This window comes from Trichomonas vaginalis, chromosome V (assembly GCF_026262505.1).
Source record: "Trichomonas vaginalis G3 chromosome V, whole genome shotgun sequence".
Classification (NCBI taxonomy): Eukaryota; Parabasalia; order Trichomonadida; family Trichomonadidae; genus Trichomonas; species Trichomonas vaginalis.
This window is the reverse complement of record NC_067207.1, coordinates 29,457,346-29,483,618: the sequence shown is the minus strand read 5'-3', so window position 1 is coordinate 29,483,618 and position 26,273 is coordinate 29,457,346. Positions and strand designations below refer to the sequence as shown.

Sequence of the window (26,273 nt, the reverse complement as noted above, 5' to 3'; positions counted from 1 at the left end):
CATTTATTTTTCAAGCTTGACTTTTTACAATTTGAACTTTGTTTGCGTAGATATGAATTCTGAAAGAAGTATGAGGGTCTTGTATGACTTTATACTTCTCCCAGAGTTCATGTCTGTCAAACTTACCTGCCATGGACTCTTTCATAAGTTCCATGAAATCGTCTTCGGACAATCCGGGGAAAAGTATAATGTCAGTAAGTATTCTTTTAACATCCTTACTTAAACTCTTGGCTGTCTGTACACATATTACGACTGAGATGTGAAAGTGTCTGAGCTTCTTAAGAATTCGACACATGTCTTGTTCTCTATTCTTTAACAAAGGATGAGAGGCGAAATCATCTAAGATAAGAAGACATCTATGAGGGTACGTTTTCCAATCGTACGATTGCAATTTCTTCGAAATGTATTCTATCTCTTTCTGTTTGTTTCTGAAGTGTTTCTTCTCTAATATTCTCTGCATTTCCTCATTTGGGTCTTTAAACTTCGAATTGACATACTCATTTATAGCATTATACTTCAAAACTCTTCTTTGGTACTTCTTTATCCAATCTAACAACTCAGTATCCTTTATACATACTAACTTAGACTTCTTTATAATATCTTTGAACGAATTGACGGTTTGGTCAAATTGACCAGAAGTACTATAAATAACAACTAACTCATAGAATGGGTTCTTCTCATCTAGTTCTTGTTGTTGTGCAGCCATTTTAAGATAAGTGAAAGTCTTACCAGACCCAGGTGGTGCAATTAGACCTGTTATACCATTCTGAGCAAATAAGAACTTGTCATGTATAGGCTTTATCTGAGCATTTTCTAACTTCCTCTTGTTCTTATTTAAAACATTCTCAAATTTCTTGTCAATGTCAGCAAACTTTTTTTCTAACATATTTTTAGAAAAATTAAAATTTTTATCTTTTAGAAAATGTCTAGCGATTTCGCTATCTATATTCGAGACAAACTTTTTGACAGCAAAACATCTGTCGACCATAAAATCTTACATAGTGTAAACAAGAAAGGTGAATTTGTTCTAAAGTTCTGTTTCTGGGAATATGACAAGAACCATAAAACATTACAAAGAGCAGTCTTAAAATTTGTCAATGACAGACTTGTTGACAGAGATGACGCCGATTGGAAAGATGAAGTCCAACAAAAGTTCTTAGAATGCAAAGAAGACACATGCGCTGTTCTTGAAGATGAAATAGAAAACAGAATAGAAGAGCTATTAAAGGACAAAGAACTTTTACATAAATATGGTTCGGAGAAATTTGACATAACTCCACCAGAAAAGAAGAAGAAAGAAAAGAAAGAAAAGAAAGTAGAAGAAGAGAAGAAAGAACCTGAACCAGTTCCAGAGAAAAAGAAATTTGACATGTAAAAATAAAATTTTATTTTTAGAACATTTCTGGGTCAATGTCAATGTTCTCTTCCTCTTTAGGAGTAAACACTGGCTTAGACTCTAAAATCTTTTTACCCAATTTACCTTGAACTTCAACTATCTTAGACTCATAATATTCATAGTCGTCTGCTTTCTTTGGTTCATAAGGTATAACAAGTTTGTATGCTTTACCTTCTTTAAGGTTTGAAAACCTTCTGTCAAAACTTTCTTTGACTGTTAACAAACCTTCTATGTCTAAGTCTTCAAATTTCGCACCATTTTTAGTCACAATAGCAAACTTAACTGGTTCGATGTTCCAAACTTTGTCAAATGTAGACTTTTCAAAATGGTAGAAGTAAACATTCAAATATGTGAATGGGTCTAGTTCTTCTTTAAGTCCTGACATGTACTTGTTGACTGAGATGAATTTCGTCATCTTTTCTATCGGATAAAAAAAATATTTTTTTAAAATTTACTCAGAAAAATTTTTCTTTGTATATACACCATTCTGTACGTCTAAAAGACTTTTGACATTTGCCAAGAATGTTCGTTTAGACGCTGTCATATAACCATACTCTTGGCAATATTGTTTATACGAATCGTACAATGACCTTTCATCTAAACACTCAAAGTCAGTTTCATCTATGAACAGTTCATATACACTCTTGTTTGCTTCTAACAATGTTTGTCTCTCTTCGGTATGTGGAATTTGTCTTGGATTGAACTTAGAAATATCTAATGTCATGAAATATGAGAACAAGTGGTTGTAAAAGTCAGATGTCAAAGTTTCTGCTAAGTCGTCAAAATATTCTGTATCTTGCATATGAGAATCTGACGTTCTGACAACTACATATCTTCTGTCAGAACTTTCTAACTTCATCGGAACAGCATTGTTTGAAACCATAATGAAGTTTGCAACATTTTCACAAACTCTTTGGTCTTTATACTTTCTTTCAACAACTCCAACTTTGTCTGTTATAAGACTCTTCAAAGCATCTGAGTTCAAAACTTTTGTTGTATCTATACTTTGAAGTTCATTGCAAACTATAAGTTTCATATTCTCTATTGAGGAGTTAAACTTGCCACAGATGTTTTCTAAGTTTGTCATATTCGGATTCGAATAACCTTCTAACAGTTTGCACAAGATATCTGTAAAGAATGTGTTCTTACCTGTTCCTTGTTTTCCAATTATAATGAGAGCAGTTTCATTTTTAGCACTTGGATGTTGTAAGATGTTTGCAAACCAACATAAGATATACTCATAAACCTTTTCGTTTCCATTGCATATAATTTCTTTGACATGGTCTAACCAAGCTTCTATAATATTTTCTTTCCATTCTACTTGTTCATATTTATATCCAGTGAAGATAGAATAGAAGTTTGGAGAAGGTGTATAAAACTTTATACCTCGAACTGAAAAATCTTCTAACTTTGACAATAAGATATCCCAAGCATCTAACATCTTCATTCCAACTTGTACAACTTTTATTTTCTTAAGTTTCTGTCTACATTCTTGTTCAGACACTATTGTTGCTCTTGGTTTGTTAAAGACAACATCCCATTCTTTCATGACATAACATTCTGGGGCAGAGTCAACATAAATGACTAAACGTTTCAAATTCTCGACTGCTTTGTTATAGTCTCTAAATGGACACATATTTCTGAATGCTTGGAAGTCATAAAAATCTGAAACATCTATTCTGTACATTTTTATAAAAATAAAAAAAAATATTATTTTTTTTATTCTTGACTTTGTTGTTCCATTTGTTGCATTTGTTGTTCTTGAGCTATTTGTTGTTGAAGTTGTTCTTGTAATACAATACTTTCACCAGTTGCATCTTCCAATTCGAAACTTTCTGCCGTCATTGACAAATACATAGGACATAAAAGTTTTACAGGAACAAAGTTTGCGTCAACTAATGTCAACGTTATACTTGCCAAAGTGTTTGAGTTCACTAAGGTTGAAAATTCTGCATTCGAATGAACAATAGGCAAACCAGCAGAGAAAGTATTGTTATACGCATAAGTATCTTTTGGTCATAATAGTTTCTGTCGACATTCGAATAACACTTTGAACCTAAGTTTGAAACAATATATAAGATTGGTGTGCTTAATGTCAATGGAATAGACATTCCTTGTATGACACCTTTTCCTGTTATAGGAAACTGTTGGTAGTAAAACCAGATATAAGTTTTGTATTATAGCTCATATCGTTTATAGTAAACTCAGTCGGACATCCAAACATAATGAAACCTGCTCTAGTTGCAGCACATGTTACACCCGTACTTAAAGTATTAAATAAGTCAACAAAACCTGTTGGTGGTATATCTGAGTAAGTATCTTCAAAGGAGTATTTTTTACCATTCACAACAATAAAATCTTCTGGTGTCAAAAGAGCAAAACAGGCTTTAGTCGTCATTGTGTTTAAGGTTAGTTTACAATATCATCCTTGAGGACTTTGTAAGTTTGTTGTTATAGAATTATATGACTCAGGGTTTTTAGTCGTAATAGTATAAACCATTATGTCTTCTGCCATTTATATATATTTAAAAGTTTTTCTGAAAGTGGAGAAGAACTTCATCTAAACTTTCACATGGCGTTTCTTGAAGTTCTCTGTCTAAGAAGTTCAAATATTTTGTAAAGACATAGAACTTTCCTTTGTCTACACGAACAAACAAAACAGGGTCTTTCATATCGTTCAAAAGTGTGTAAAGTCCTTTACATGAAATAAAGTCTATATTATTTTTCTTCAAACATCTTTCAAGAAGTTTTGACATTTTTACTTAGCAAATAAACTTTAATGAAATGTTGTGGTCGTCAAATATTTTTATAACGTCTGGGAAACTATATTTTAAGTTCAACGTTTCACCTCCTTTCATAACGTATATCTTGTCAATGGCATTATATGAAACACCACAGCAACTAATGTCGGGTTCTATTTCTTTGATGTTTATATCGTCTGCCTCTGTCAAAAGTTTCAATAGTTCTTTCAAAACTTCATGAGGTGCAATGACATATGAGTTCACTTTTACAGGTTGTGTGTTCGACCAAGTTTAACATTATACTTAAAGCTTGACAAATCTTCTCCTGAGTTTGAAGTTTGTCTTTCAGTTGTTGGTAGTCATTTCGAATATCTGCAACAGAACTTAAGTCTCTGCTAACTTCAGGATATGTTGGTTGTTCTTTTACAGGAACAATTGTTATACCATCTTCGTCTTCGTATGGTTTCCCCACTTCAACATCTCTGTCTTTGACATTGACAATAACACTTTGACTGTTTGTTTGAGTTGGTGAATTTAACTTCACATCTGCCACCGCCATTAAACCTTTTGAAACACTTACGCTTCTATTTTTCGGAAATGACACTTTACTTAGAATAAAAAGATGGACGTATTCGGATATCTCTTTGAATTGAAGCAAAACAAAGTTTACACACACAAACAATACAAATACATTGACAGAATAGTTCTTTATACAAACAATGGTAAATGTTATAGAATAGCAATATTTGCTGAACCAAAATATTTTCATAAAGCAAAGAAAGTTGGTATAACCGAAATGGTGAAAGTTCTTGAAGCAGACAAAAATATAACTTCAAAACTGACCGATATTACTAAAGGAAAGTTTATAATACAATATTATGTCAAAACTGGCGTACTGTCAATATTTGACGGAGAGAAGTCAGTTCAAGAACAACTTACTGACCTGCTGCCAAAATCTGCTCGATGGAAGCTGTCGTTATGCCAATCTGAGGAGCCCCAGCAGGTTTCATCGAACGAATCTTCAAAAGAGCATCTTCCGTGAAAAGTGCTATTGGTTTTGTAAACTTCTTTGCTTTCAATTCATCTGGACCGTCTCTGTCACCAGTATATTGTATTTGTACAGTACCAACAATTGAAATACCACCCATAAAGTCTTCTGAGTCAGCAAATGGAATGCCAAGCCAAAAGTTTGAACGGTCTCCATTTGTATATTGAGTTTTTTGACCTCCTGTATGAGTCCATACTTTCACATATGGCATAATAGAACTTTGCATTTCAGGGTTAATGGTTGTTGTGAAGTTGTTGTTAAAGTTCATAGCATCTAATGTCAAGTTGTATGACCTCATATCCTCAACTGTAGAATATTCTTCTCTTGGATAATATTTGCCATCTATGTTTATATGATATTTAATACCAGGGTTGTAGAAACAAGAATAGTCATTTATAGTTCGTCTGAACAGTACAAACATAGTATCTGCATGTTTCATTGCAGTTGTTAAAGCAATATCTGTTCTTGCACCTGGGTCAGCACTTTGGTTTCCAACTTCACCTGCAAAGTCTTTGACAGATATTTGGTGTATAGGGAACATAAGTGGAACTGCAATATATTTGGCAGCTAAAGCATTTGAAATATCTGGGTCCAACATATAAACGGCAAGTCTGCTTTCTATTCTCTTGCATTCAAACTTTTCGCATGTGAACTTAACTGGGTCCCAAGCATCTCCAGCAGCATTGAAATAATAGTTTACTTCATTGTTGAAGTTTGAGAAACCAAAGTCTAAGTCAACTTTGTCTTTGCAAAATTCGGCGAATGATGTTTTATTTGTTCCCTTTACGTCTGTAATAGTGAATGGGTCTTGTGTTGGTGCAATGACTAAGTTATTTTTGCTTGGAGTAAGTTCGATAGAAATTTTTCCTGCCCAGTTTGGCAAGTATCTTAAAAACCTGAAGATGAGGAAAGATGACAAAGGAACTCTAAGTTTCAGTTTTACTTTAGTGGCAGCATTTCCATCTGAACCAGAAAGGTTAACATAAACTCCTGGAACGTTAGGGTCAAGTCTTCTTATTTTCTCAATATTTGCATACTGGTCTGTTTGTTCTCTAGCTTGTGGTTGTACTGAGTTTCTCAAAGCGAACCATTCATAGTTTGCCCATGTTACTGTTTGAACTAAGTCAGAGTTAGAATATATCTTATATCCCATGAAAACTTCTGGAGCATATTGGTATCCGACATAGAAAATTCCATTGCAACCTTTCTTGTCAGACAACTTGGCAGAAGGTTTTATTTCAATGTCTTGTTCCACGTATAAGAATGAGTTGTCAATAGAAATAATATGAAACCTGTCGCAAGCAATATCTACTGTTGTTGAAGAACCTTCTCCAAACTCACCTACGTTTCCATAAGAAACAGCAGTTGTATATTCGTAAGTTCCAGGAACTATTTCTGACCTTCTAATGGCATTGTCGCATTCGTTATACCATTCGGAAACATTTCCGTTCATGGCATCCAAAACTGTTGGCGTTATATTCTGAGCGGCGTACATTTCATATGGGTAAAAATATAGAATAGTTGGATTTATGTGTCATAATAGAACCCACTCGTACCAAGCTTTACTTTCTTCCTGACTGAGTTTTTAACTCTTCTTTTTCCTTCATTGCCACTACTTTCACTAGATGAAGTTACTTCTTCACTACTTTCACTTTGTTCTACTCTTCTCTTCTTCTTTGGTGTCGCTTTTGGTAACTTGCCCTCTGCTTCAAGTTGTTGCATCTTTGCCTCATGTTCACCTAGTATGTTGTAAATTTCCCATGTCCTTTTTGCCTTTGGGCTCTGGTCGCCCATCTCAGGTAACCTATATCCTAGAAAGATTTTGTCATAGTTTGTATTTGAGTCTTCGCGTATTGTTTGCATGACTCTTTCCTGAGTTTCCGGTTCAAGCTCTTCAAACAGAGCTTGTCCATATGGAATAAGCTCGTTTCCAAATATATGTTTTTGTAGCCATTCTGGTTTTCTTTCCATGTAACCAATAATATCTTTTGTGAATGGGAAAGCTTTTACCCAACGTTTCAGTCTTGCGTCGTTTATTTCTGTAGTTGGTTTTATTTTGTCATGGAACATGTTTTTTCAATACTAACATTTCATTTGGTACTGTCCATTTGAGTTTTCTTAAATATTCATCCATTCTCGGTTCATTGTCTGCAAAGTAAGTTTTTATGACATTTTGCAAACTTTCGTTTGCAAGGTCATGTACAATAGGTTCTCTTCCTTCTCTCTCCCTAACTTTCTTTCTAAACTCTTCACCAAATATACCATCTCTATGGTTCTGTGTAGTTCTTTGAGATAAATGTTCTAGAACGTCAGGTGTTATATTTCCCTCGGCCATGTTCATTTCATACTGGTCCAAAATATCTGCATGTTTCATATCTTTCAATGGCATTAAAGCCGCGCTGAAAATACCAGCTATATCTGGTTCACCATTCACTTCCATTGCGTCTACAACTTCTTGGAATTGTGGTTGTAAGTTTATGAACCACCTATCCGGATTAGCTTTATGACCCCATCTCATTGTAGTTCCATAGTCTGCAGAAACAAAAGTAGGTTTGTTTCCATATTGGCTAGGTTCTGAATGAACTTTAAACAATGTTTCATTTCTATATGTTTTGTTGAAATTTAACCTTTTATTTTCACCGAGTTCAGCCAAAGATTGAACGTTATATGGTCGTAAGTAAAAAGGATTATTGTATTTGCGTACATTTTCTTTCAGTACTTCCATTCTATGCTGAATATTTTCATCTGATGTTGGAGTCTTTTGTATGTCGGCGAACATTTTTCGATATTCTTCTACTATGTCAGCCGAATTTTTCTTAGACTCTTGGAAAGATTCCATATTCTCCGCATACACTTGTTGAGGGTCAAGATTTTTCGGCTGTTCCAAATCTTCATCTAGTTCTGTGAAGTTAGTTTCCAAATGAGGGACTTGTTCGTTTCCTTCAGGCTCTTCTAGCTGTTGTTGCTGAACTATTTCTTCCATGTCTGGTTGTATCTGAACTTCTTCCTGTTGAGTTTCTTGTACCTCATCTGCTGGCATTTCATATATTCCGAGACCGTTTTTAAAAAGTTCCCTATCTAAGTCATCCGGACTCATAAACCTTTCTTCTTTCGTTCCGTCTCTATTTTTTACGCGTTTCATGAAGAGAGTTGAATTATCATTTAGCTCTGACATCAAATATCTCGGAGTAAATTCATCCATGTCATTTGGATGATATGCTATTAAATCATATCCCTTAGCGAGCTTGTATTTTCCAGGTTTGAAATTATATCCCATTTGGTGCTGAACCATAAAGCTAAATAGGTTCGGGTCAGTATTTCCTTCCTTGAACTTTTTAATAGCTTCTTTATATCTGTCACTAAAGTCAAGAGTATCTGGGTAACCATAATCTTCCTTAAGCATTTTTAAGAATTCTTGGTTTCCTTGTTCTCTACTTCTTTTATGTCCTTGCTCTGTTTGTGGTTGTTGTTGTGCAGGGTTTTGAACTGTTGGTTGTTGTGTAGTGTTTTGAACTGTTGGTTGTGGTGCTGGATTTTGAACTGTTGGTTGTTGTGTAGTGTTTTGAACTGTTGGTTGTGGTGCTGGATTTTGAACTGTTGGTTGTTGTTGTTGTTTTGGTGCATGCCTGTGTCTGTGTCCATGTGACGATGTAAATGTTTTAGGTAGTCCTGGTGCAGGTGCTTCTCTTGGAGGGTTTGGTGGTATATAAGTTCCACTAGCTAGTATATAAGTTCCACCAGCTGGTATATAAGTTCCACCAGCTGGCACATATGTTCCATCTGCAGCATAATGTCCTACCTGACTTTTCGTTCTTAAGAAAGCATTTACTAGGTCTGTTTTGGTCTGTTGTAACTCTTTTTCTTGACTTTCCACAACAGTTGCTCTAACGGCGTCATAGGCACTTTGAACTGCCTGTCTCGTTGCTGCATCTGTTATTTTCGTCATATTTTGTGCTACTTCTCTTAACTCTTTGTCGAAACCTTCAGACTTCAGTTTCTTTCCAGATGAGAAGTCGTTCACTAGTTTCACCTTACTATGAAGAGCTTCGAAGGCATTCTTAAAGTCAGCATTCATTAAAGCTTCATTTGAACTGTCTTCATCCGCTTGTATTTTTGTCCTTATTGACCCTATAAGTTGGGCTGCTTTAGCGTTGGCTTGGGCATCTAACCAGTCATTATTAGCTTTTATAATATCTGCGCTTTTCATTGCCTTTTGCATGGCTGCGTCGTTATTTTTACTTTCTTGTACTAAGTTTTCATACTGTACGGTTTGGTTTTGCAACTGTAAAAGTTTTTCTGCCTTTACATTTGCTTCAACTTCTTTTTTATACTCATCGCTATCCATATATGTCTTCAGGGCTTTTTGTTTTATTTCTTCATCTTTCAGTACTTTATATTGAGTAGTATGGTTTTTCAAATTTATAACATCTTGTTCCATTTTTGCTACTTCTGCTGCTTTTTCTGACACTTTTTTCGCATATTCCTCTGTACTTAGTTCTTTCAGTTGTTCTTCTTTCTTCTTTTTCTCTACGTTTAACTCATTGAGTTTCTTTGTGTGTCTGTCATATTCTAGTTTCTTTTCGTTTTCGCTTATTTGTTTCTGTATGTCTATGTTTGACTTTTTGACATCTGTTATTTGATTTTTGAGTGAACTCAAATTCATTTGACTTTGAGGGTTATAAGCTGTTCCGTCTGCAGCTCCACCATAGCCTGCCATTTTCGCTAAAAGTGCCGCTCTTAAACCTCCACTCTGTGCACCAATAACTCGGTTTAAAAGCATAGGGTTGCTTGACATTTGTTGCAACATAGTGGGGTCATTCATCATTTGTTGTTGCAACTGTGTTGTGGTGTCAGTTTTACTATTGGATGTTTCAATGCTCCCTTCCTCTTACGTATATTCTTACGTAGCTTACGTGGCATTTTAAGTGAAGTAAAAAAGCGGTTTTTGACAGATGTTTATATGACACTTTTTGTTCAGCACAAAAAACTACTCGGTCAAAGTGTTGTCAGTTTTGTAAAATAACCGTCCTATCTCATTCTATAAGGGGGAAAAGGCTTCTCAAGACATTCAAGATTCAGAATATACCGAATAAAAAAAAACAATTTAAGACTAAAAATTTAATTTTATTATAATATTTTTATTTTTTTCATCTGGTCTTTGTATCATTCCTCCTCTAGTTTCTCCGGGGCTAGAGGGCGCAACGCGCCTGGAAGCCCCGCTTACCTGACCTAAATAGCATTAGTATATAATAAATAGATATATTATTCATATTTTTGATTTTGAATTACGGAAAAAGTGAGTTCAGAACTTCCAATTATTATTTGATTAATTATGTTAAAAATACTATAAGGAATTAAAATACATAATGTTGAAATTTGAATTACGGAAAAAGTGAGGGTGAAAGTGAAGTGAAAAAGTAAGATATTTTTTGTTGAAATAATCATAGTTGTACAATTTTGAAACTATATGTAAAGCTATAAATTGAATAAATTCAAAAACAAAAATTGTTTATTCTTATTAATAAATTTATATTAATCAATATTTGAACAACCCGTAATTAAAATTGAATTCCTCTTAAAATTTAATCCATACGTTAATTTTTAATTTGCTCGGCGAATGCCGAGCTTCCCTACTTCTCTTGTCATTCCTTCAAAAACTCTAATCTCATCGCACTTACAAACATCATGATTTGATGTATTGTCGAGAAATCTTAGACTTGTTTGTCATTTGATTATAGCATTTGAAAGTCATCTCGAAAATCGATTAACAAGACAATTTCCCAAACATCTACATACAAGTAGATGATGGTAAACCCATTAGTGTTGTTTTGCTATGATTCCTCCAATCTTATGATGAGAAAAATCATATCAAAACAGCTCTAATCGAACATTCTACACAGCTTAGCATCCAGCTAGTTCCAAGTAATGCGATTACAACATCAACGGCAAAGCCTTTCAGAGTCCTTTAATCATTTCTTCTCATCTCAATGTGAAGTGGCCCCAAACGAACTACAAGCTGACGTTACAACGCATTACAGCCCGGTTAATACGAGCATATACATTAGAGCTGCTTTGTTATGATCTCCCTCATCAATTGATGAGAGATCTCATTATGAAGCAGCTCCAATCGAACTAAAAACCTACATACAAATGAGTGAAAACAAACTCATTAGAGTTGTGTTGCGTTGATTTCTCTCATCAGAAGATGAGAGATACCAGAACAAAACAACTCTAATCAAACTTTCTACACAACTCAGCACAGTATCAATGCAAAGTAATGCGTCTGTATCGTTAACAAGCAAAGTTGTTTCGGGTCCTTCCATTTTGGAAGAATTCGGAACAACCTTGCGAATTGATAGTGTAAACCCATATACATGAAAGCGTGCATGCATAAAGACAGGTATTGTCAGCAATGACTACCTGCCCAGCTATGAGTGATCAGAGAATTACCATCTCAGGCTTTTTGCGAACGTTTCAGCCAGGACCCTCGTATGTTGACTGTGAGAAAGGCATCCTTTATCTGAAATAGATGCTTTTCCAACAATCAAATTCGAAGATCTTCGACGTTGTTGTAAAAAGAGAAGGAGAAAAAAAGAAGAGGAAGGAGAGGAAGAAGGAAAGGAAAAGAAGAAGAAGAAAAAAGAAAAAAAAAAGAAGGACATATTAAATATAATGCGCACTTAATAGTGCCGAGGCGCGATTTTTTTGACCCTATATTACCGCACGGCAATGTTTTTCTCGATTTTGTACAGCCCTAATGAATATAATCAAAATGAGTTGTAGATTTATTTATATCTACAACCCATTTTTATACTATGAAAATGCAGAAAATCATATAAATTTTTAATTTAAACACTTGGAAAATTTTTTGCAGAATACTCAAAACACGTTATAAACAGATAGTTTATGATTATTTTTGCTCGAAATACCGATTACCATTTGAAACGAAAATATCCATAAGAAAATGAATTAATATTCAAGTTATTTCTAATCTATAGGCCAAATCAATAAAGGGGAACATTACTAAATAGCTCACATATTAAAAATATATGCTTTTTTTATTAGTTACGTAGTTTAGGAATTTAGTTTGGAACGATCTTTGTACCACGCTCACCCTTGAGCGCCTGAAGGGCGCAATCGAGAGCTGTGATAACAGCTGGCTTGCCAGTGGACTTAACGAAGCGGAGGCAGGCCTGGACCTTTGGAAGCATTGAGCCTTTGATGAAGTGGCCTTCTTCGATGTACTTCTCCATTTCAGCAACTGTAGCCTGGCGAATTGCTGTTTCATTCTCCTTACGGTAGTTGAGGAGGGCTTTTGGAACATCTGTAAGAATCATGAAGGCATCAGCGTTTGTTGCGGCAGCGAGAACTGAAGCACCAAGATCCTTGTCGATAACGGCATCAACACCCTTGATTCTGTTCTCCTTCTCATCGAGCATAACTGGGATGCCACCGCCACCAGAGCAGACAACGATGAAGCCGGTGTTAACGAGAGCCTTGATAGCTTCCTCTTCGACGAACTTCTGTGGGACTGGGGATGGGACGATCATTCTGTAGCCACGGCCAGCATCTTCGACCATGTTGTAGCCACGTTCCTTGATGAGGAATTCAGCCTCTTCCTTGGAGTAGAATGGGCCGATTGGCTTTGTTGGGTTCTGGAATGCAGGATCCTTTGGATTAGGGATGCGACGGTTTTACACCATGACCGTTTAAAAATAGAATAATACGCCATTCGGCCGAATAACAAAACAATACAAAATTATCGCCGTCCTTTTTTTTCTTTCTTTTTATCTCTTTTTTTCCTCTCTCTCTCTCTCTTTCTTTTCTCTTTCCTCTTTTTACTCCTCTTTCTCTTTTCATCAATAAACGTAGAAAGATATATTAATATTATTTTAAAATTAAAAAAAATAAAGAAAGTATAATAAGTAATTATTTAGTTATCGATATATATATGTAAAGTGATAATCTGAGGATAATCTGAGGAGGAGTCTGAGGATTAGACCGAGGAGTAGTTTGAGGAGTTTGATGATAATCTGAGGAGTTTGAGGAGTAGTCTGAGGAGTTTGAGGATAATCTGAGGAGTTTGAGGATAATCTGAGGAGGAGTTTGGGGAGTAGTTTGAGGAGTTGTCTGAGGAGTTTGAGGATAATCTGAGGAGGAGTCTGAGGATTAGACCGAGGAGTAGTCTGAGGAGTTTGAGGATAATCTGAGGAGTAGTTTGAGGAGTAGTTTGAGGAGTAGTTTGAGGAGTAGTCTGAGGAGTTTGAGGATAATCTGAGGAGGAGTTTGAGGAGTAGTTTGAGGAGTAGTCTGAGGAGTTTGAGGATAATCTGAGGAGTAGTCTGAGGAGTCTGAGGATAATCTGAGGAGGAGTTTGAGGAGTAGTTTGAGGAGTAGTCTGAGGAGTTTGAGGATAATCTGAGGAGTAGTCTGAGGAGTCTGAGGATAATCTGAGGAGGAGTTTGAGGATAATCTGAGGAGGAGTCTGAGGATAATCTGAGGAGGAGTTTGAGGATAATCTGAGGAGGAGTTTGAGGATAATCTGAGGAGGATTCTGAGGATAATCTGAGGAGGAGTCTGAGGATTAGACCGAGGAGTAGTCTGAGGATTAGACCGAGGAGTAGTCTGAGGATTAGACCGAGGAGTAGTCTGAGGATTAGACCGAGGAGTAGTCTGAGGATTAGACCGAGGAGTAGTTTGAGGATAATGTGAGGAGGAGTTTGAGGAGTAGTTTGAGGAGTAGTCTGAGGAGTTTGATGATAATCTGAGGAGTTTGAGGAGTAGTCTGAGGAGTAGTCTGAGTAGTCTCAGGATTAGACCGAGGAGTAGTTTGAGGAGTAGTCTGAGGAGTTTGAGGATAATCTGAGGAGTAGTTTGAGGAGTAGTCTGAGGAGTTTGAGGATAATCTGAGGAGGAGTTTGAGGAGTAGTCTGAGGAGTAGTCTGAGGAGTTTGAGGATAATCTGAGGAGGAGTTTGAGGAGTAGTTTGAGGAGTAGTCTGAGGAGTTTGAGGATAATCTGAGGAGGAGTTTGAGGAGTAGTCTGAGGAGTTTGAGGATAATCTGAGGAGTAGTCTGAGGAGTTTGAGGATAATCTGAGGAGGAGTTTGAGGATAATCTGAGGAGGAGTTTGAGGATAATCTGAGGAGGAGTTTGAGGATAATCTGAGGAGGAGTCTGAGGATAATCTGAGGAGTAGTTTGAGGATAATCTGAGGAGGAGTCTGAGGATTAGACCGAGGAGTAGTCTGAGGAGTAGTCTGAGGAGTTTGAGGAGTAGTCTGAGGAGTTTGAGGATAATCTGAGGGGAGTCTGAGGATTAGACTGAGGAGTAGTTTGAGGATAATCTGAGGAGGAGTCTGCGGATAATCTGAGGAGGAGTTTGAGGAGTAGTCTGAGGACTAGTCTCAGGACTAGTCTGATGAGGAGGACTCTAAGGAGTAGTCTGAAGAGTAGTCTCAGGAGGAAGATCTGAGGAGGAGTCTTATGAGGAAGATCTGAGGAGTAGTCTGATGAGGAGGGGTCTAAGGAGTAGTCTGAGGATGATGAGTAATCTGATAAGGAGTAGTCTGAGGATGATCTGAGGATAACATGATGACTAGTCTAGGAGTGGTCTAATAAAAATGTAAAATATTTTCAAAGAAAAAATTCTATGAATTTTATATTTTAATTCTTAGCATTATACTGAATAAAATAAACATAAATATCAAAATTTGAAATTGAACACGCCAAAAAATTGATAATCCACATTCAATATTTTGTAAGTGGCGTACTTTTTGAATACTCGCCATACGCCTTGGAGTTCTCAATTTTGAATTCGCCTTTATTTGGGCGACCTCAGAAAAATACGCCATTAAGAAAATATTGTATGAGATTTTAAATTTGAACACGCTCTACCTTAAGGAATTAAATTTATTAAGATATATTTATATATAATAAACGATTACTTAAAAAAAGTATTTCATCGCTTATGTAAGTTTCAAAATAATCACGAAAATAAAAAAATCAAGATTAAAATTTTATTTTTAATTTTTGAATTTCTCAAATGGCGAAATTTTTGGGCGAACAAAAAAATGTACGCCCGGTCAAATGGCGTGTTTAACGCATCCCTACTTTGGATCAACAAAGGACTGTGTAACAATGGAAACAACCTTCTTGTCGATACCTTCGGCACGAAGAGCACCATCGAGTTCCTGCTGAAGAAGCTTGCCGAGGAAGCCTTGTGTTTCAGCACCGCAAACGTGGAGTGGCATAGCTGGAACTTTCTCCTTTTCACCAGCAACGTTCTGGAGGAAGATAGCGCCACACTGTGGGCCATTGCCGTGAGTCATGACAAGTTCGTTGCCATCCTTGACGATCTTAACGATCTGGGACATAGCAAGACGGCAGGCAGCCTGCTGATCTTGGAATGTTCCCTTCATACCACGCTGAAGAAGAGCGTTGCCACCAAGAGCTACAACAATCCTCATTTAAAAGTGATGTTATCCGTTTCAATCAAATTTCATCGTCAAAACAAAAACGATGAAATCATTCAATTTCATCTCAATCATAACACATCTTCAATATATTCAGAATAGTATTTTAAGCCAAAAACGAAAGCTATTATTTTGAGCTAAAAGGTGACAATTCTCCTAATTTGAATGTCGAATTGATTCGTAGAAAGATAGTTTCTTTTCGTTCGTCTTTCGAAAATCAGTTGATGATCTCCATGGTATCTTGATACTTCAGGTATTGTTTTATTTGGGAAAATCGGACATTTGATATCTTAAATAATTTTTAAAACTGAGGCATTGAACTGAGATCAATATCGAATAAGTAAATATCATCAAAAATCCATGATTTTATAAAAATTGAAATTTTATTATTCTTTTCTCAATATGGGAAGCCTCACTATGCCATTAACCCAGTGTAGTTAAATTAAAGTAAAAATTGAACATTTGACCGGAAGTTTTCTAATTTTCGAATTGTCGTTTTCACGCTGGAAAACAATCTTGCTAGATATAGTTTAGCAGAATGAAGACAAATCAGGATATCTATCATTTCTATTCAGAGTGTGGGACAAACTATCCAGTGTCACTTTTTTATTAACCTTATTTTAAAAAATTAATAAAATAATAATAAAAAATTATTTGAATCTTTTACATTAATTGTTTCTTTTTTAAAAGTACCTTTAAAGTACAATAAACAAGATTTGAATCTATTGATCCTTGTTGCAAACTTGAATATATTGCTTCAAGCATTTTTGAGAGTAGCCCATGCTAGCTTTTATCTCTTCTTGGATACCAAACTGGAGGAGCTCCATAGTGTTGAATATCACGGGCTCCATACAACAAATTGAATAAGGTATTTCAAAATTTGAAGGAAATGGTCCATCATTGAATGTAGTGGCCGGGAATTGAATGACATACAGATAGTTTGAGGAAATTTGTTATAAATTATAATATAATTGAAGAATTAATTATCAAAACAATTCTAAGAGCCATTTGTCAGATTTTCCCGAAATGCAAGGTTAAGATTTTAGCAGCGACTAACTTTGAGTGTACATATATAATTGTTATACTGAGTACTTTCTATCTGTGTTACTTATTTGAGTCTAAGAGCCATTTGTCAGATTTTCCCGAAATGCAAGGTTAAGATTTTAGCAGCGACTAACTTTGAGTGTACATATATAATTGTTATACTGAGTACTTTCTATCTGTGTTACTTATTTGAGTCTAAGAGCCATTTGTCAGATTTTCCCGAAATGCAAGGTTAAGATTTTAGCAGCGACTAACTTTGAGTATACATATATAATTGTTATACTGAGTACTTTCTATCTGTGTTACTTATTTGAGTCTAAGAGCCATTTGTCAGATTTTCCCGAAATGCAAGGTTAAGATTTTAGCAGCGACTAACTTTGAGTGTACATATATAATTGTTATACTGAGTACTTTCTATCTGTGTTACTTATTTGAGTCTAAGAGTCATTTCTACCATAGAACTAGATATTGTCTCTCATTAAATATATATAACTGTAAACTGCTTAATTCATTTATCTATTTAGATAAAATTATATTTATATAAGATTTCATGTTATTATTTCATCTTTATTATTTTTTTTATTCCTTTGAAAAGTGACACTGGATAGTTTGTCCCTTTCTCTTCTATTCAAAATATGTTAGACTAGTCTTTTTCCCCTTCAATTTCCAAAAAAAATTCAGTTTTCCAGATATTTATATGAGTTTGCATGCCATATATCATAATTATGTAATTTGAACAAACTATAATTGAATAAAAGTTATCGTTAAATTGAAAATAATTATTTTCGAAATCTTTATATTACTTGAATTCATAGTTATCTTCATTTTATGACTGAACATCCAATACTCAGAAAAAATTGTGATAATAAAATCAGTTGAGTTTATAAAAAGAAAAATTCTATTTCGCCATATGTACAGTAAATGTTTCATTTTAGAGTGTCTCTGAAAATTGAATACTAAATAAATCATTTGAGAACTTTAGGGACCAGCACCAATTTTCCGAGGGGGATTCAAAAATTTTCACTAAAATTTATGCTTGAGCAAATTGCTCCTGTTCAAGCAACCTTTTCAAACGATGTAAATGACATTTTTCATGACCGTAGACTGAGTGACTTGTTACCAGCAGATTTTATTCGTCAAATAGGCTTTGATCCAGATCAATACATATTTCAAACAACACCACAATCTAGAATGCGTCGCCGTAGAACAGAGCCAACACTTACTTTGTTTGATCCCGCTCCAGTTCCTTCAAGGAGGCGTTCCGAAGTAACGGATATCATGTACGGACAGATGAACATGGCTCAAGGACAGTCATTAATCGCTCAATTACCACAAATGCCACCAGGAACCAAGTTCTACTGTTATGAAGTCAGATTATCCGATTTTATTATTCACGCATATTCTTTCCAACAACTTAACTGGGAAAAAGGTTCAGGTGTCTTTATTAGAGATGGAAGATATATCAGATATGGCCAAATTACTAAAAATCTCCAAATAAAAGATACTGATCCGAATGCTCTTCAGATTGTTGGACAAGATATCAAAGGCGCTGTAGGTGATTTCATTTATGGCGTTAATCAAATCGCACAAAAAATCGTTCCAAACTTAATACTCCAGTCAGGATCAAAAGTGAAATTTATTTCAGTCGAAATCGTATCTTATCAAGCAAGATCACTAATTCGAGTTAAAGTTACTAATGCAGACGATCCTTACCTCTTATACGTAATGCAAAAACTTATATATATATTTGGACCTCCAGTCGAGGTTTACGATGACCTAAGTGCTTGAGTTCTCTATCCTTTCTTTCTTTTAAAACTTTCTATTCTATTCCAATACAATTTTCTTTTTCAATTTGAAACCAATTCATTTAAGTACAATTAATCACTGAAATATATACACATTATGGTTATATTTAAGGAGCTTTTCTACTGAAAAGATATTTTAAAAAAATTAAAATAAACAATTGTTTTCAAATATCTAAAATAAAATTCCATATAAACAAATTTATTAAAGAGTAATACATAATTCATTTAGTTTAAAGCAAAGATGAATCAAGCAATGATTGTGTGGATGTCTGGACTGTGAAGTTCTGTTGGAACTTTGTAAGATATGGGAGCATCTGTTCTCCGAGCCAGTTTGGTGTAGCTGTTGGGTTCTGTTCAAGGAACTTCATGAGGTAGTATGTGAAGATTCCTTGCTCCTTACTTTCAACCTGTGTCTGCTTAGCTGTTTGCTTATCCTGAGCAGCTGAGATTGAAATGCAATTCTGTGGTGAATCTGACTTGTTGAGATCCCAAATTGTACCAGAGTGGCAGCAATCTGAAAGAAGGATAACCTTAAGATTTGCATTTGTCTTGTATTGAACCAAATGCTTTTGAAGGGTATCATCTGGTGTGCACTCAACTTGAGAACCGTTTTCGAAAACGTAGGCTTCATTCTTTGAGTCGTTTTCTTGTCCATCACCGCCATCAACTTGAGTACCGTGGCCTGTGTAATATGTAATCAATTCTGACTTTGTGTTAGCAAGGAAAACATCAAGCCATTCTAAGTACTGGGCTTGTGTTGGGTTGTGAAGGAAGAAAATAGGCCACTTTTTAGCAGCCATTGCTTCAGCTACGTTAATACCATCATTCATTGGACCAACACCAAGTGTGATTTGCTCACTAACGTATGTATTAATGCAGATGAAAACTGCCTTATCAAGATTTGAAATACTTGACTTGGAGGCCTTTGAAAGGTCTGTACCAAGAGTCTTAGCGTTTTCAAGATGAGTCTGAACATCACCTTCAAGACGAGCGTTATTCCATTCATCAAGTGAGAAGTTCATGCCAAGCTTGCTCATTAAAACACGGGCAAGAAGTGTAACAATTTGGTTTCCTTTGAAGCAGGAGAGGATGTTTCCCATTCTTAGAATGTCAAAAAAATACGTTAGTGATAGCCTTTTGAATAAAACCGTTTCCTTAAGGCTAATAACGGATAAAATCTTGGCAGCAGATATATTAATATTATTTATATTGTAACATTTTTATGATTAACTCTTAATTCTCTCAAAAGAGAATTTACTATCGTTCATTGCTTTGAAAGTTCACTAGTCGTACCTGGAAGACTTATTTAACCATACTGTAAAGCTCTAAGGCCTTGCATTAGAATTCTATAACAGACAGCATAGTATTGCATTTAGGTTCTAATATTTTATTTTTTTAATTAAATATTTGCAAGTAAACACCACTACAGTTGTTAAGTTTCATTTTTGTTCAATGCATATTTATTTTATGAACAAAGTAACTCTGTATCATACTTTTTTTTAATATTTTTTTATATTTGGTTACAATAATATGATTGATTACAACATATCATTTAAACATATTTAATGATTGAAAACCACGCAAATCAGGATTAATATTATTTCATATGTGGAATAAAAGTTGGAATTAGCAATTTGCACCTGTATCCTTTGGACACTTTAGTATTGTGATTATTAGAAGTTTTAGGTTCTATTCAAAATCGGATTCAATTATCGAGTAATTGCTTATCAGATAAATCAATTTTATTTAGCGCTGTGAATCAAAATAAACTATTAATTTTAACCATAAAAGGGTTTTAATTTTGAAAAGAAATGTAAAAATTGCAAAAAAAGTCAAAATGACGTGAAATATATTATTTAAAAATGATTGATAGTAGATATTTTGAATGAAATGAATCGAACATTCATCTTCAGTAAAGTATTCAATTTTTTGAAACAAAATTGATCAAGATCATAGATGAAGAAACAGTTACATTTTCTAATTTTACTTTGGATTTTTTTTGAGAAGTGTAAATGAAAATTCAGTATCTTTCAAAATGTGGTTTGAAAGAATATTAATTGTTATTTTATTCTAATCTTTTTATTTTCAAATTAATGACCATACAAAATTTTATTTGTCAAAATTTGAAAGAATAGAAGATATTTTAGACCTAAAACAATCCTCATATTACCAGAATTTTATTTTTAAAAATACCCATATAAAATTGTTTGAATTGAATTTTTACACCTTAGACACTTTTATTAACAATTATGGACACTGATGAATTTTCTAGTAGTTTTGAAGAATTAACTGCCAAAATTCAAGAAGATATATCAACACTCGCTATGTCCATTGAAAATAGAGATTTGAATATCGATGAAATCACTCAGAGTATAAATGATTTAAATATAATGCTAGATAACGTTTTAGTTAGCTGTGATAACCCGAATCTTTATTCTCAATTTGCTAATCTCAAAGAACAAATAAATGAAATGGTCGATAATTATATTTCTGAACTTGAAAATGAAGTGAATGAAGAAGAATCTCAATTAGGAGAAGTTCCAGAGGACGGTTTAATTACTGATAATGATCAAAATGCAAATAATACCGAATTAAATAAATCAAATGATCAAAATGAAGATCTCGAAAATGATTTACCGCCTGGAAATCAAAATGAACCAAACAGTGCAGAGGATTCGATGCTCAAAATACAATGTCATATGATAGAACTTGCAAAACTTATCGAAAACAAAGAAACGCCAATTGAAGAAATTCTAGAAAAATCCAACATATTAAATTCAGAAATAGGCGAGGCAATAATCCAAAGCTATGATCAAAACGAAAAAGATAAGCTATCTTATTTACGAAATGAAGTTAATGATTATGTTGATAAGTTTATTACAACAACAAGCGAAATATTAGAGCATCCAACCAGCTCTGAAAGTGATACAGAAAAGAATACTTTAAATGAAAACAACGAAGAAAAGATAATTAGCGAAAATCAGATTAAAGTTGAAGAAAATAAATTAGATAGTATAGATGATGGTTATGACAATGTTAAATCAAATATAGAATCCTTAATCAGATCTTTAATTTCAGAATGTGACATCGAAGACATTAAAAATCAGTGTGATTCTGTTAATAGTGCAATTGACGATTACATCAACAAGAGCGACGACACCAACCGCTGCATGGAGCTTGCTAATCTTAAGGAAGAGATCAACCGCCAAGTCGATTCTTATGTTACAGCATACGAATCTGCTCTTTCCTCGGAAGCACAGTCAGACGGTGTTGAGTTATCCACCGCTCTTTCCGACGAAGAGCGTGTCGAACCAGCAGAAGGCTCATCCTCTGTTGTCAGTCGCGATCTTGACCTTAGTGGTGTTGAAGGCAGTTCACTTGAGTCTGATATCCAGTCACTTCTTGCCGCTCTTGAAGAAGGCGATTCTGACCGTGTTGAAGAGATCAGCAATCTTGCTGCATCTGTCAACGCATCTCTTGACAACGCTATTGTCAACAGCGAAGATCCATCCGAAGCCGCCTCTCTTAGTGCAGTTAAGGATGATGTTAACAAGCGTGTTGACGAATTCCTTTCATCAGTCGAACGCGACTTATCTGGCATTGCCGTTGAGGAAGAGGAAGAAGCCTCTCCAGCAGAAGGCGAATCTGCCCTCGTCGAAGATGTTGCAGTTGCCGAAAAGGCTGCAGAAGAAGCTGCAGCCAAGCTTGCTGAAGCTGCTGCTGCCAAGGAATCAGAAGAGAAAGCCGCTGAAGAGAAGCGCCTTGCCGAAGAACAAGCCGCTAAGGAAGCCGAAGCACAGAGAGCTGCCGACGAGAAGGCTGCTGCCGAGAAGGCTGCTGAAGAGAAGCGCCTTGCCGAAGAACAAGCCGCCAAGGAAGCCGAAGCACAGAGAGCTGCCGACGAGAAGGCTGCTGCCGAGAAGGCCGCTGAAGAGAAGCGCCTTGCCGAAGAACAAGCCGCTAAGGAAGCCGAAGCACAGAGAGCTGCCGACGAGAAGGCTGCTGCCGAGAAGGCCGCTGAAGAGAAGCGCCTTGCCGAAGAACAAGCCGCCAAGGAAGCCGAACCACAAATGATATCTGAAATTTCTCAACAAATCCATGATAAGATTACACAAGATGCAGTTCAAGAAAACCTTCCTTCAACTATTGAAACTGATAAGGAATCAAAGAAGCCACATAAAACAACTAAACGCAAACGTAAAGTTTCGAAGACTAAGAAGTCTGAAGAACCAATCCCACAGAGGACCCAAATCCTTATGGCTTCTACTGCACTTGCTGGTGTTGTTGCAGCTGGAATTTATCTTTACCGCCACAACCAGAAGAAATAAGTTTTATTTTATATTTTTATTTTCATTTGTTAATTATAATAAACAATTCTATTTTCATTTTTATTTTAACCCTCTTATTTTCTTTTGCGCTTTCCGCTTCAAATTATTTCCTTCTAATCAAGACTGATTTCAAGAAAGAACGACTATGATTCATAACAAAGCGAGAATATCTAAAGGATTTATTTGTACCTTTCAAGAATTGTAAAAAAAAAAAAAACGAAGGGGAAAGGAATTCATCAAGAAAGAGATATTTCAAGAAAACTCTCTGAATCGATGAACTCGCCTCTCAAGCTTTCTGCTGCTAAAATTGTTGTCCCGAAGAAGAAAAACATATCACAATCAAAGTTAATCAAAAATAAAAGTTATTCAAGCGAGTCATTCAATGTTATTAATCCAACGCTTCGTTTTCTTACAATTTCAGACAAATTTGAAGAGAAAGCATTGACAAAATTGCAATAACCTCCAAAAATCCTGCAATCCAACATTCCAAAGTCCAAAAATATGAATTCTCTCATGGCAAATCAGTTTATTAGGAACTTTGTATATGAACAAACTCATGAGGTAAGTGCAATTATCATTCAGAGAGCTTTTCGTCTTTATTTAACTAAAATGCACTATAAAAAGTTCATTAACATCCGCTTGCGATTCAACATGAAGCTAAAGAAACTGTTTTTCTCAACTGGAGGCTTGCTGTCGTTGATAAACCTTCTGATCAAGTAAAATTATATCATCAATTTAAAGTTTTCCAGAGCAATATTCCATGGATAGCTCATGGTCGTGAATTAGCATGCTTCAATTATTACTATTGTACATATCAAATCTATGTTTCTCCAGGTTATTCTCAAGAAATGATTTTCGAATTCCTGAAACTCATGTTTTCGTATTCATCCTTACGTGTCTTCAGATTATGGAAGCTTACAGCTTGTAACAGGAAAATTCACCGCGCAGAATTAAAATTTATCAGATTTACCGCAAAAAAGTCTGCGAAACTATCTCCAGTCTACAGAATCTTCATTGTTTGGTTCAGATACGTGAAATGGAAGAAAACTTCCAGGAAAACTCACTTCGAAGACAATACTTATATTCATCTCGAAGTTCAAGAGAAGATTCCTAAGTGGTCAATCCTCGAGCGAAGGCTGAATCAAAAGCAGCGTACGCTAATCATGATCCAAGCCTATTTGAAGAAAAAATTGAAAACAAAAGTTGTAAAAACACTTTACAACCGCTCTATCGAGAAACACACCGAACAACTTGCGATTATGGACGCAGATGAGTTCCGAAACAACCAATTATCTAAGATTTGCTGCAGAGCTTGGTTGAAATACCTCGAAATTCAACAGAGACAGAAGCAAACGATCAAGGAATGCATGTCTGGATGGTATGAAGCAGCGTACAATGACGCGAGGAAGAAGATTCAGATCAATTTCTTCAAAAAAAGAGAAATTGAATTCTTTCTCCACAAAATTCTCACGAAATGGAACAGAATGTCGACTTTGTACAAAATAGAATCTGTATACAGATGCCTGGGAGTACAAAGAGATCCTTCTTTAGGTCATTTGTTCTGTTTTTGCTTTTTCAATTTTGAAGTTGCGTTTCAGATCATGTGTTGGCGATCATGGCTCAAGTATATCAGGCGCAGACGTGCATGGAAGAGATTCTGCCAATCAGTTCAGGATACAGACCAACAAAACGAAAAATCCCAAATTATTATGTCCGAACTCAAGAGAATTGCGCGCGCTCATGCTGCAGGATTGAGCACAACCAACCATGAATTGCTTCCAAGAGGTCTAGGAATCTCTCCGGAGCTTCAGCTTCTGAATATTAATCAGATCAACTCGGATATCGAAGAAGAAAGACTTTCTCAGACATTTATACCATACGACAAGAATGTTGAGAAGACTGGTGACGCTCTTGTTCGCTCATTGTTAGTTGTTATTTCAAACAAACAGAATCTTGACGTTTTCAAGAAGAAAGTCAACACAGTTGATCATTTCGAGAGATTCAGGACATTACAAGACCTCCAGGAGCAGATTCTTGTCAATTCAAAGATATTTCACGACAATATCAGAATTAAACTGTTCAAAGACAAGTCAATCATAGCTTCCATCAATGCCCACAAGGAATCACTCAAGTATTCCCAGGAATTCGACTTCCTTACCGCTAAAAGCGAGCCGTTGACCACAGAACCGTTTCCGGTTTTTGATGTAAACGATGGAAAAATTTTCGTTTTTTGGGAATACGAAATTTCGATCAAAAACATCATCAGACAGCACCAAATGGCTCCTCCGAGGTTGCTGAACTCATTTGGAAACGAGATGAAAGCAGCCTTTCGTGCTTTCGACCGCAGACTTCGTTCACCTTACGAAATCAAATTACAACAGAAGAAAAGTGATAATTTAACGAACATTTTCAGCGGATTTGCTAAGAATATGACTGATACAGCCAAGCTTATCAACAATATAAAGACGAATTCCCATCAAAATCCGTAAATCAATCTCCAATTTCGGCAGAATTGAAATTCTTCCAGTTCAAGTACATCAAACCACTTCTTATACACATGACTGATGTCGAAGTCTGTCTTGCGTGCATCAAAACCCTTGCTGTAATCTCCGGAAGAACTGTCAACGCTTGTCCCACCGAATTACTACCTCCGTTGGAGGTTTCCATGAAGAGGAAAGTGATCAGGAACATCAAGGCATTTGTTGCTGAGACACAACTTACGAATATCTCGTCATCAGTCCTTGGATTGTATAATGGAATGAAATTAGACAACAAGTTGAAGAAGTTTGTCGGAGATTGTGCATTCATGGACTGTGTTAAACAGGATAGCGACGTTGCAATGGAGCACAGAGTCAAATTATGGAGAAGAATCAAACAGAAGTATCCGAATTTGGACCTTCCTGAGTCTCTTCCAGACAGAAACATCAACCATTTGATGTCTGCAAATATAAACAAAGTAAGAATTAGATCTTCAACGAATTTGCTCGCTTTGCCTGCTGATTCGAGAGATGAGCTGTCTTCTGTTGAGGCATTCGCTGGTTGTTTCGCATTGCCACTAGTTGTTGGTGGTGATAACTTAGTTTTGCTGATTAATGAATTCGAAAAATAATTTTTTTGTATTATACTTGTGTTTTTTAAACATATATTTTGTTCTTTTGCGTTTTAATTTAATAGTATATTTGTTTGATATTAATAATTACTATATTTTAACAAATAATTTTAATAAAATTTTATGAATTTTATGTGGGTGAACCTCAAACTAGTATAAACATCTTTTTCATATAGGGTATTAGCGGCTCTATGATTCCTTCTGATCCAATATGCATATTTCTTGCATATGGAAATATATTGTGCTTAAATAGCTGAACAATTAATGACACATCATTTTCTCAGCATATGGCTAACTATCTTATCATTCTTAATGCACATATTTTATTCT

The 26,273-nt window shown here is 35.4% G+C and overlaps 13 protein-coding genes and 1 pseudogene across 14 annotated transcripts, besides 5 other annotated features; 5 read left to right on the top strand and 9 right to left on the bottom strand.

Moving 5' to 3' along the window:
• Positions 1 to 7,760: part of a mobile genetic element that runs on past the window's edge.
• TVAGG3_0425310 (protein of unknown function, DUF4106 family) lies at positions 294 to 886 on the bottom strand (the record flags this gene model as incomplete). The annotated part of the gene is made up of 1 exon (XM_051233553.1): positions 294 to 886. A coding segment is annotated over one exon (593 nt), but the record flags the coding sequence as incomplete, so codon positions are not given.
• Positions 923 to 1,375, top strand: TVAGG3_0425300 (uncharacterized protein; the record flags this gene model as incomplete). The annotated part of the gene is made up of 1 exon (XM_051233552.1): positions 923 to 1,375. The coding sequence occupies one exon, from the start codon at positions 923 to 925 to the stop codon at positions 1,373 to 1,375; it is 453 nt and encodes a 150-aa protein (XP_051103282.1).
• TVAGG3_0425290 (protein of unknown function, DUF4108 family) lies at positions 1,542 to 1,811 on the bottom strand (the record flags this gene model as incomplete). The annotated part of the gene is made up of 1 exon (XM_051233551.1): positions 1,542 to 1,811. A coding segment is annotated over one exon (270 nt), but the record flags the coding sequence as incomplete, so codon positions are not given.
• On the bottom strand, positions 1,848 to 2,432 carry TVAGG3_0425280 (Poxvirus D5 protein-like family; the record flags this gene model as incomplete). The annotated part of the gene is made up of 1 exon (XM_051233550.1): positions 1,848 to 2,432. The coding sequence occupies one exon, from the start codon at positions 2,430 to 2,432 to the stop codon at positions 1,848 to 1,850; it is 585 nt and encodes a 194-aa protein (XP_051103280.1).
• Positions 2,455 to 3,083, bottom strand: TVAGG3_0425270 (uncharacterized protein; the record flags this gene model as incomplete). The annotated part of the gene is made up of 1 exon (XM_051233549.1): positions 2,455 to 3,083. A coding segment is annotated over one exon (629 nt), but the record flags the coding sequence as incomplete, so codon positions are not given.
• TVAGG3_0425260 (protein of unknown function, DUF4106 family) lies at positions 5,804 to 6,680 on the bottom strand (the record flags this gene model as incomplete). Its single annotated transcript, XM_051233548.1, has 1 exon — positions 5,804 to 6,680. A coding segment is annotated over one exon (877 nt), but the record flags the coding sequence as incomplete, so codon positions are not given.
• Positions 7,761 to 9,088: 1,328 nt separating the features above from the next.
• On the bottom strand, positions 9,089 to 10,105 carry TVAGG3_0425240 (annotated as a pseudogene). Its single transcript has one exon. A coding segment is annotated over exon 1 (1,017 nt).
• Positions 10,106 to 10,763: 658 nt separating this feature from the next.
• Positions 10,764 to 10,837: a mobile genetic element.
• A 329-nt stretch (positions 10,838 to 11,166) lies between these two features.
• Positions 11,167 to 11,331: a mobile genetic element.
• A 427-nt stretch (positions 11,332 to 11,758) lies between these two features.
• Positions 11,759 to 11,882: a mobile genetic element.
• Positions 11,883 to 12,267: 385 nt separating this feature from the next.
• On the bottom strand, positions 12,268 to 12,765 carry TVAGG3_0425200 (carbamoyl phosphate catabolic process; the record flags this gene model as incomplete). Its single annotated transcript, XM_001321617.1, has 1 exon — positions 12,268 to 12,765. The coding sequence occupies one exon, from the start codon at positions 12,763 to 12,765 to the stop codon at positions 12,268 to 12,270; it is 498 nt and encodes a 165-aa protein (XP_001321652.1).
• Positions 12,766 to 15,291: 2,526 nt separating this feature from the next.
• TVAGG3_0425190 (carbamoyl phosphate catabolic process) lies at positions 15,292 to 15,651 on the bottom strand (the record flags this gene model as incomplete). The annotated part of the gene is made up of 1 exon (XM_001321616.1): positions 15,292 to 15,651. One exon carries the CDS (start codon positions 15,649 to 15,651, stop codon positions 15,292 to 15,294), a length of 360 nt encoding a protein of 119 aa, XP_001321651.1.
• A 580-nt stretch (positions 15,652 to 16,231) lies between these two features.
• Positions 16,232 to 17,323: a mobile genetic element.
• A 403-nt stretch (positions 17,324 to 17,726) lies between these two features.
• TVAGG3_0425170 (uncharacterized protein) lies at positions 17,727 to 18,534 on the top strand (the record flags this gene model as incomplete). The annotated part of the gene is made up of 1 exon (XM_001321615.1): positions 17,734 to 18,489. The coding sequence occupies one exon, from the start codon at positions 17,734 to 17,736 to the stop codon at positions 18,487 to 18,489; it is 756 nt and encodes a 251-aa protein (XP_001321650.1).
• A 198-nt stretch (positions 18,535 to 18,732) lies between these two features.
• Positions 18,733 to 19,615, bottom strand: TVAGG3_0425160 (cysteine-type peptidase protein; the record flags this gene model as incomplete). Its single annotated transcript, XM_001321614.2, has 1 exon — positions 18,737 to 19,606. The coding sequence occupies one exon, from the start codon at positions 19,604 to 19,606 to the stop codon at positions 18,737 to 18,739; it is 870 nt and encodes a 289-aa protein (XP_001321649.1).
• Positions 19,616 to 20,755: 1,140 nt separating this feature from the next.
• TVAGG3_0425150 (uncharacterized protein) lies at positions 20,756 to 22,866 on the top strand (the record flags this gene model as incomplete). Its single annotated transcript, XM_001321613.1, has 1 exon — positions 20,756 to 22,834. One exon carries the CDS (start codon positions 20,756 to 20,758, stop codon positions 22,832 to 22,834), a length of 2,079 nt encoding a protein of 692 aa, XP_001321648.1.
• Positions 22,867 to 23,682: 816 nt separating this feature from the next.
• TVAGG3_0425130 (uncharacterized protein) lies at positions 23,683 to 25,323 on the top strand (the record flags this gene model as incomplete). The annotated part of the gene is made up of 1 exon (XM_001321612.1): positions 23,683 to 25,323. One exon carries the CDS (start codon positions 23,683 to 23,685, stop codon positions 25,321 to 25,323), a length of 1,641 nt encoding a protein of 546 aa, XP_001321647.1.
• A 68-nt stretch (positions 25,324 to 25,391) lies between these two features.
• Positions 25,392 to 25,943, top strand: TVAGG3_0425140 (uncharacterized protein; the record flags this gene model as incomplete). Its single annotated transcript, XM_001321611.1, has 1 exon — positions 25,392 to 25,943. One exon carries the CDS (start codon positions 25,392 to 25,394, stop codon positions 25,941 to 25,943), a length of 552 nt encoding a protein of 183 aa, XP_001321646.1.
• Positions 25,944 to 26,273: the final 330 nt, after the last annotated feature.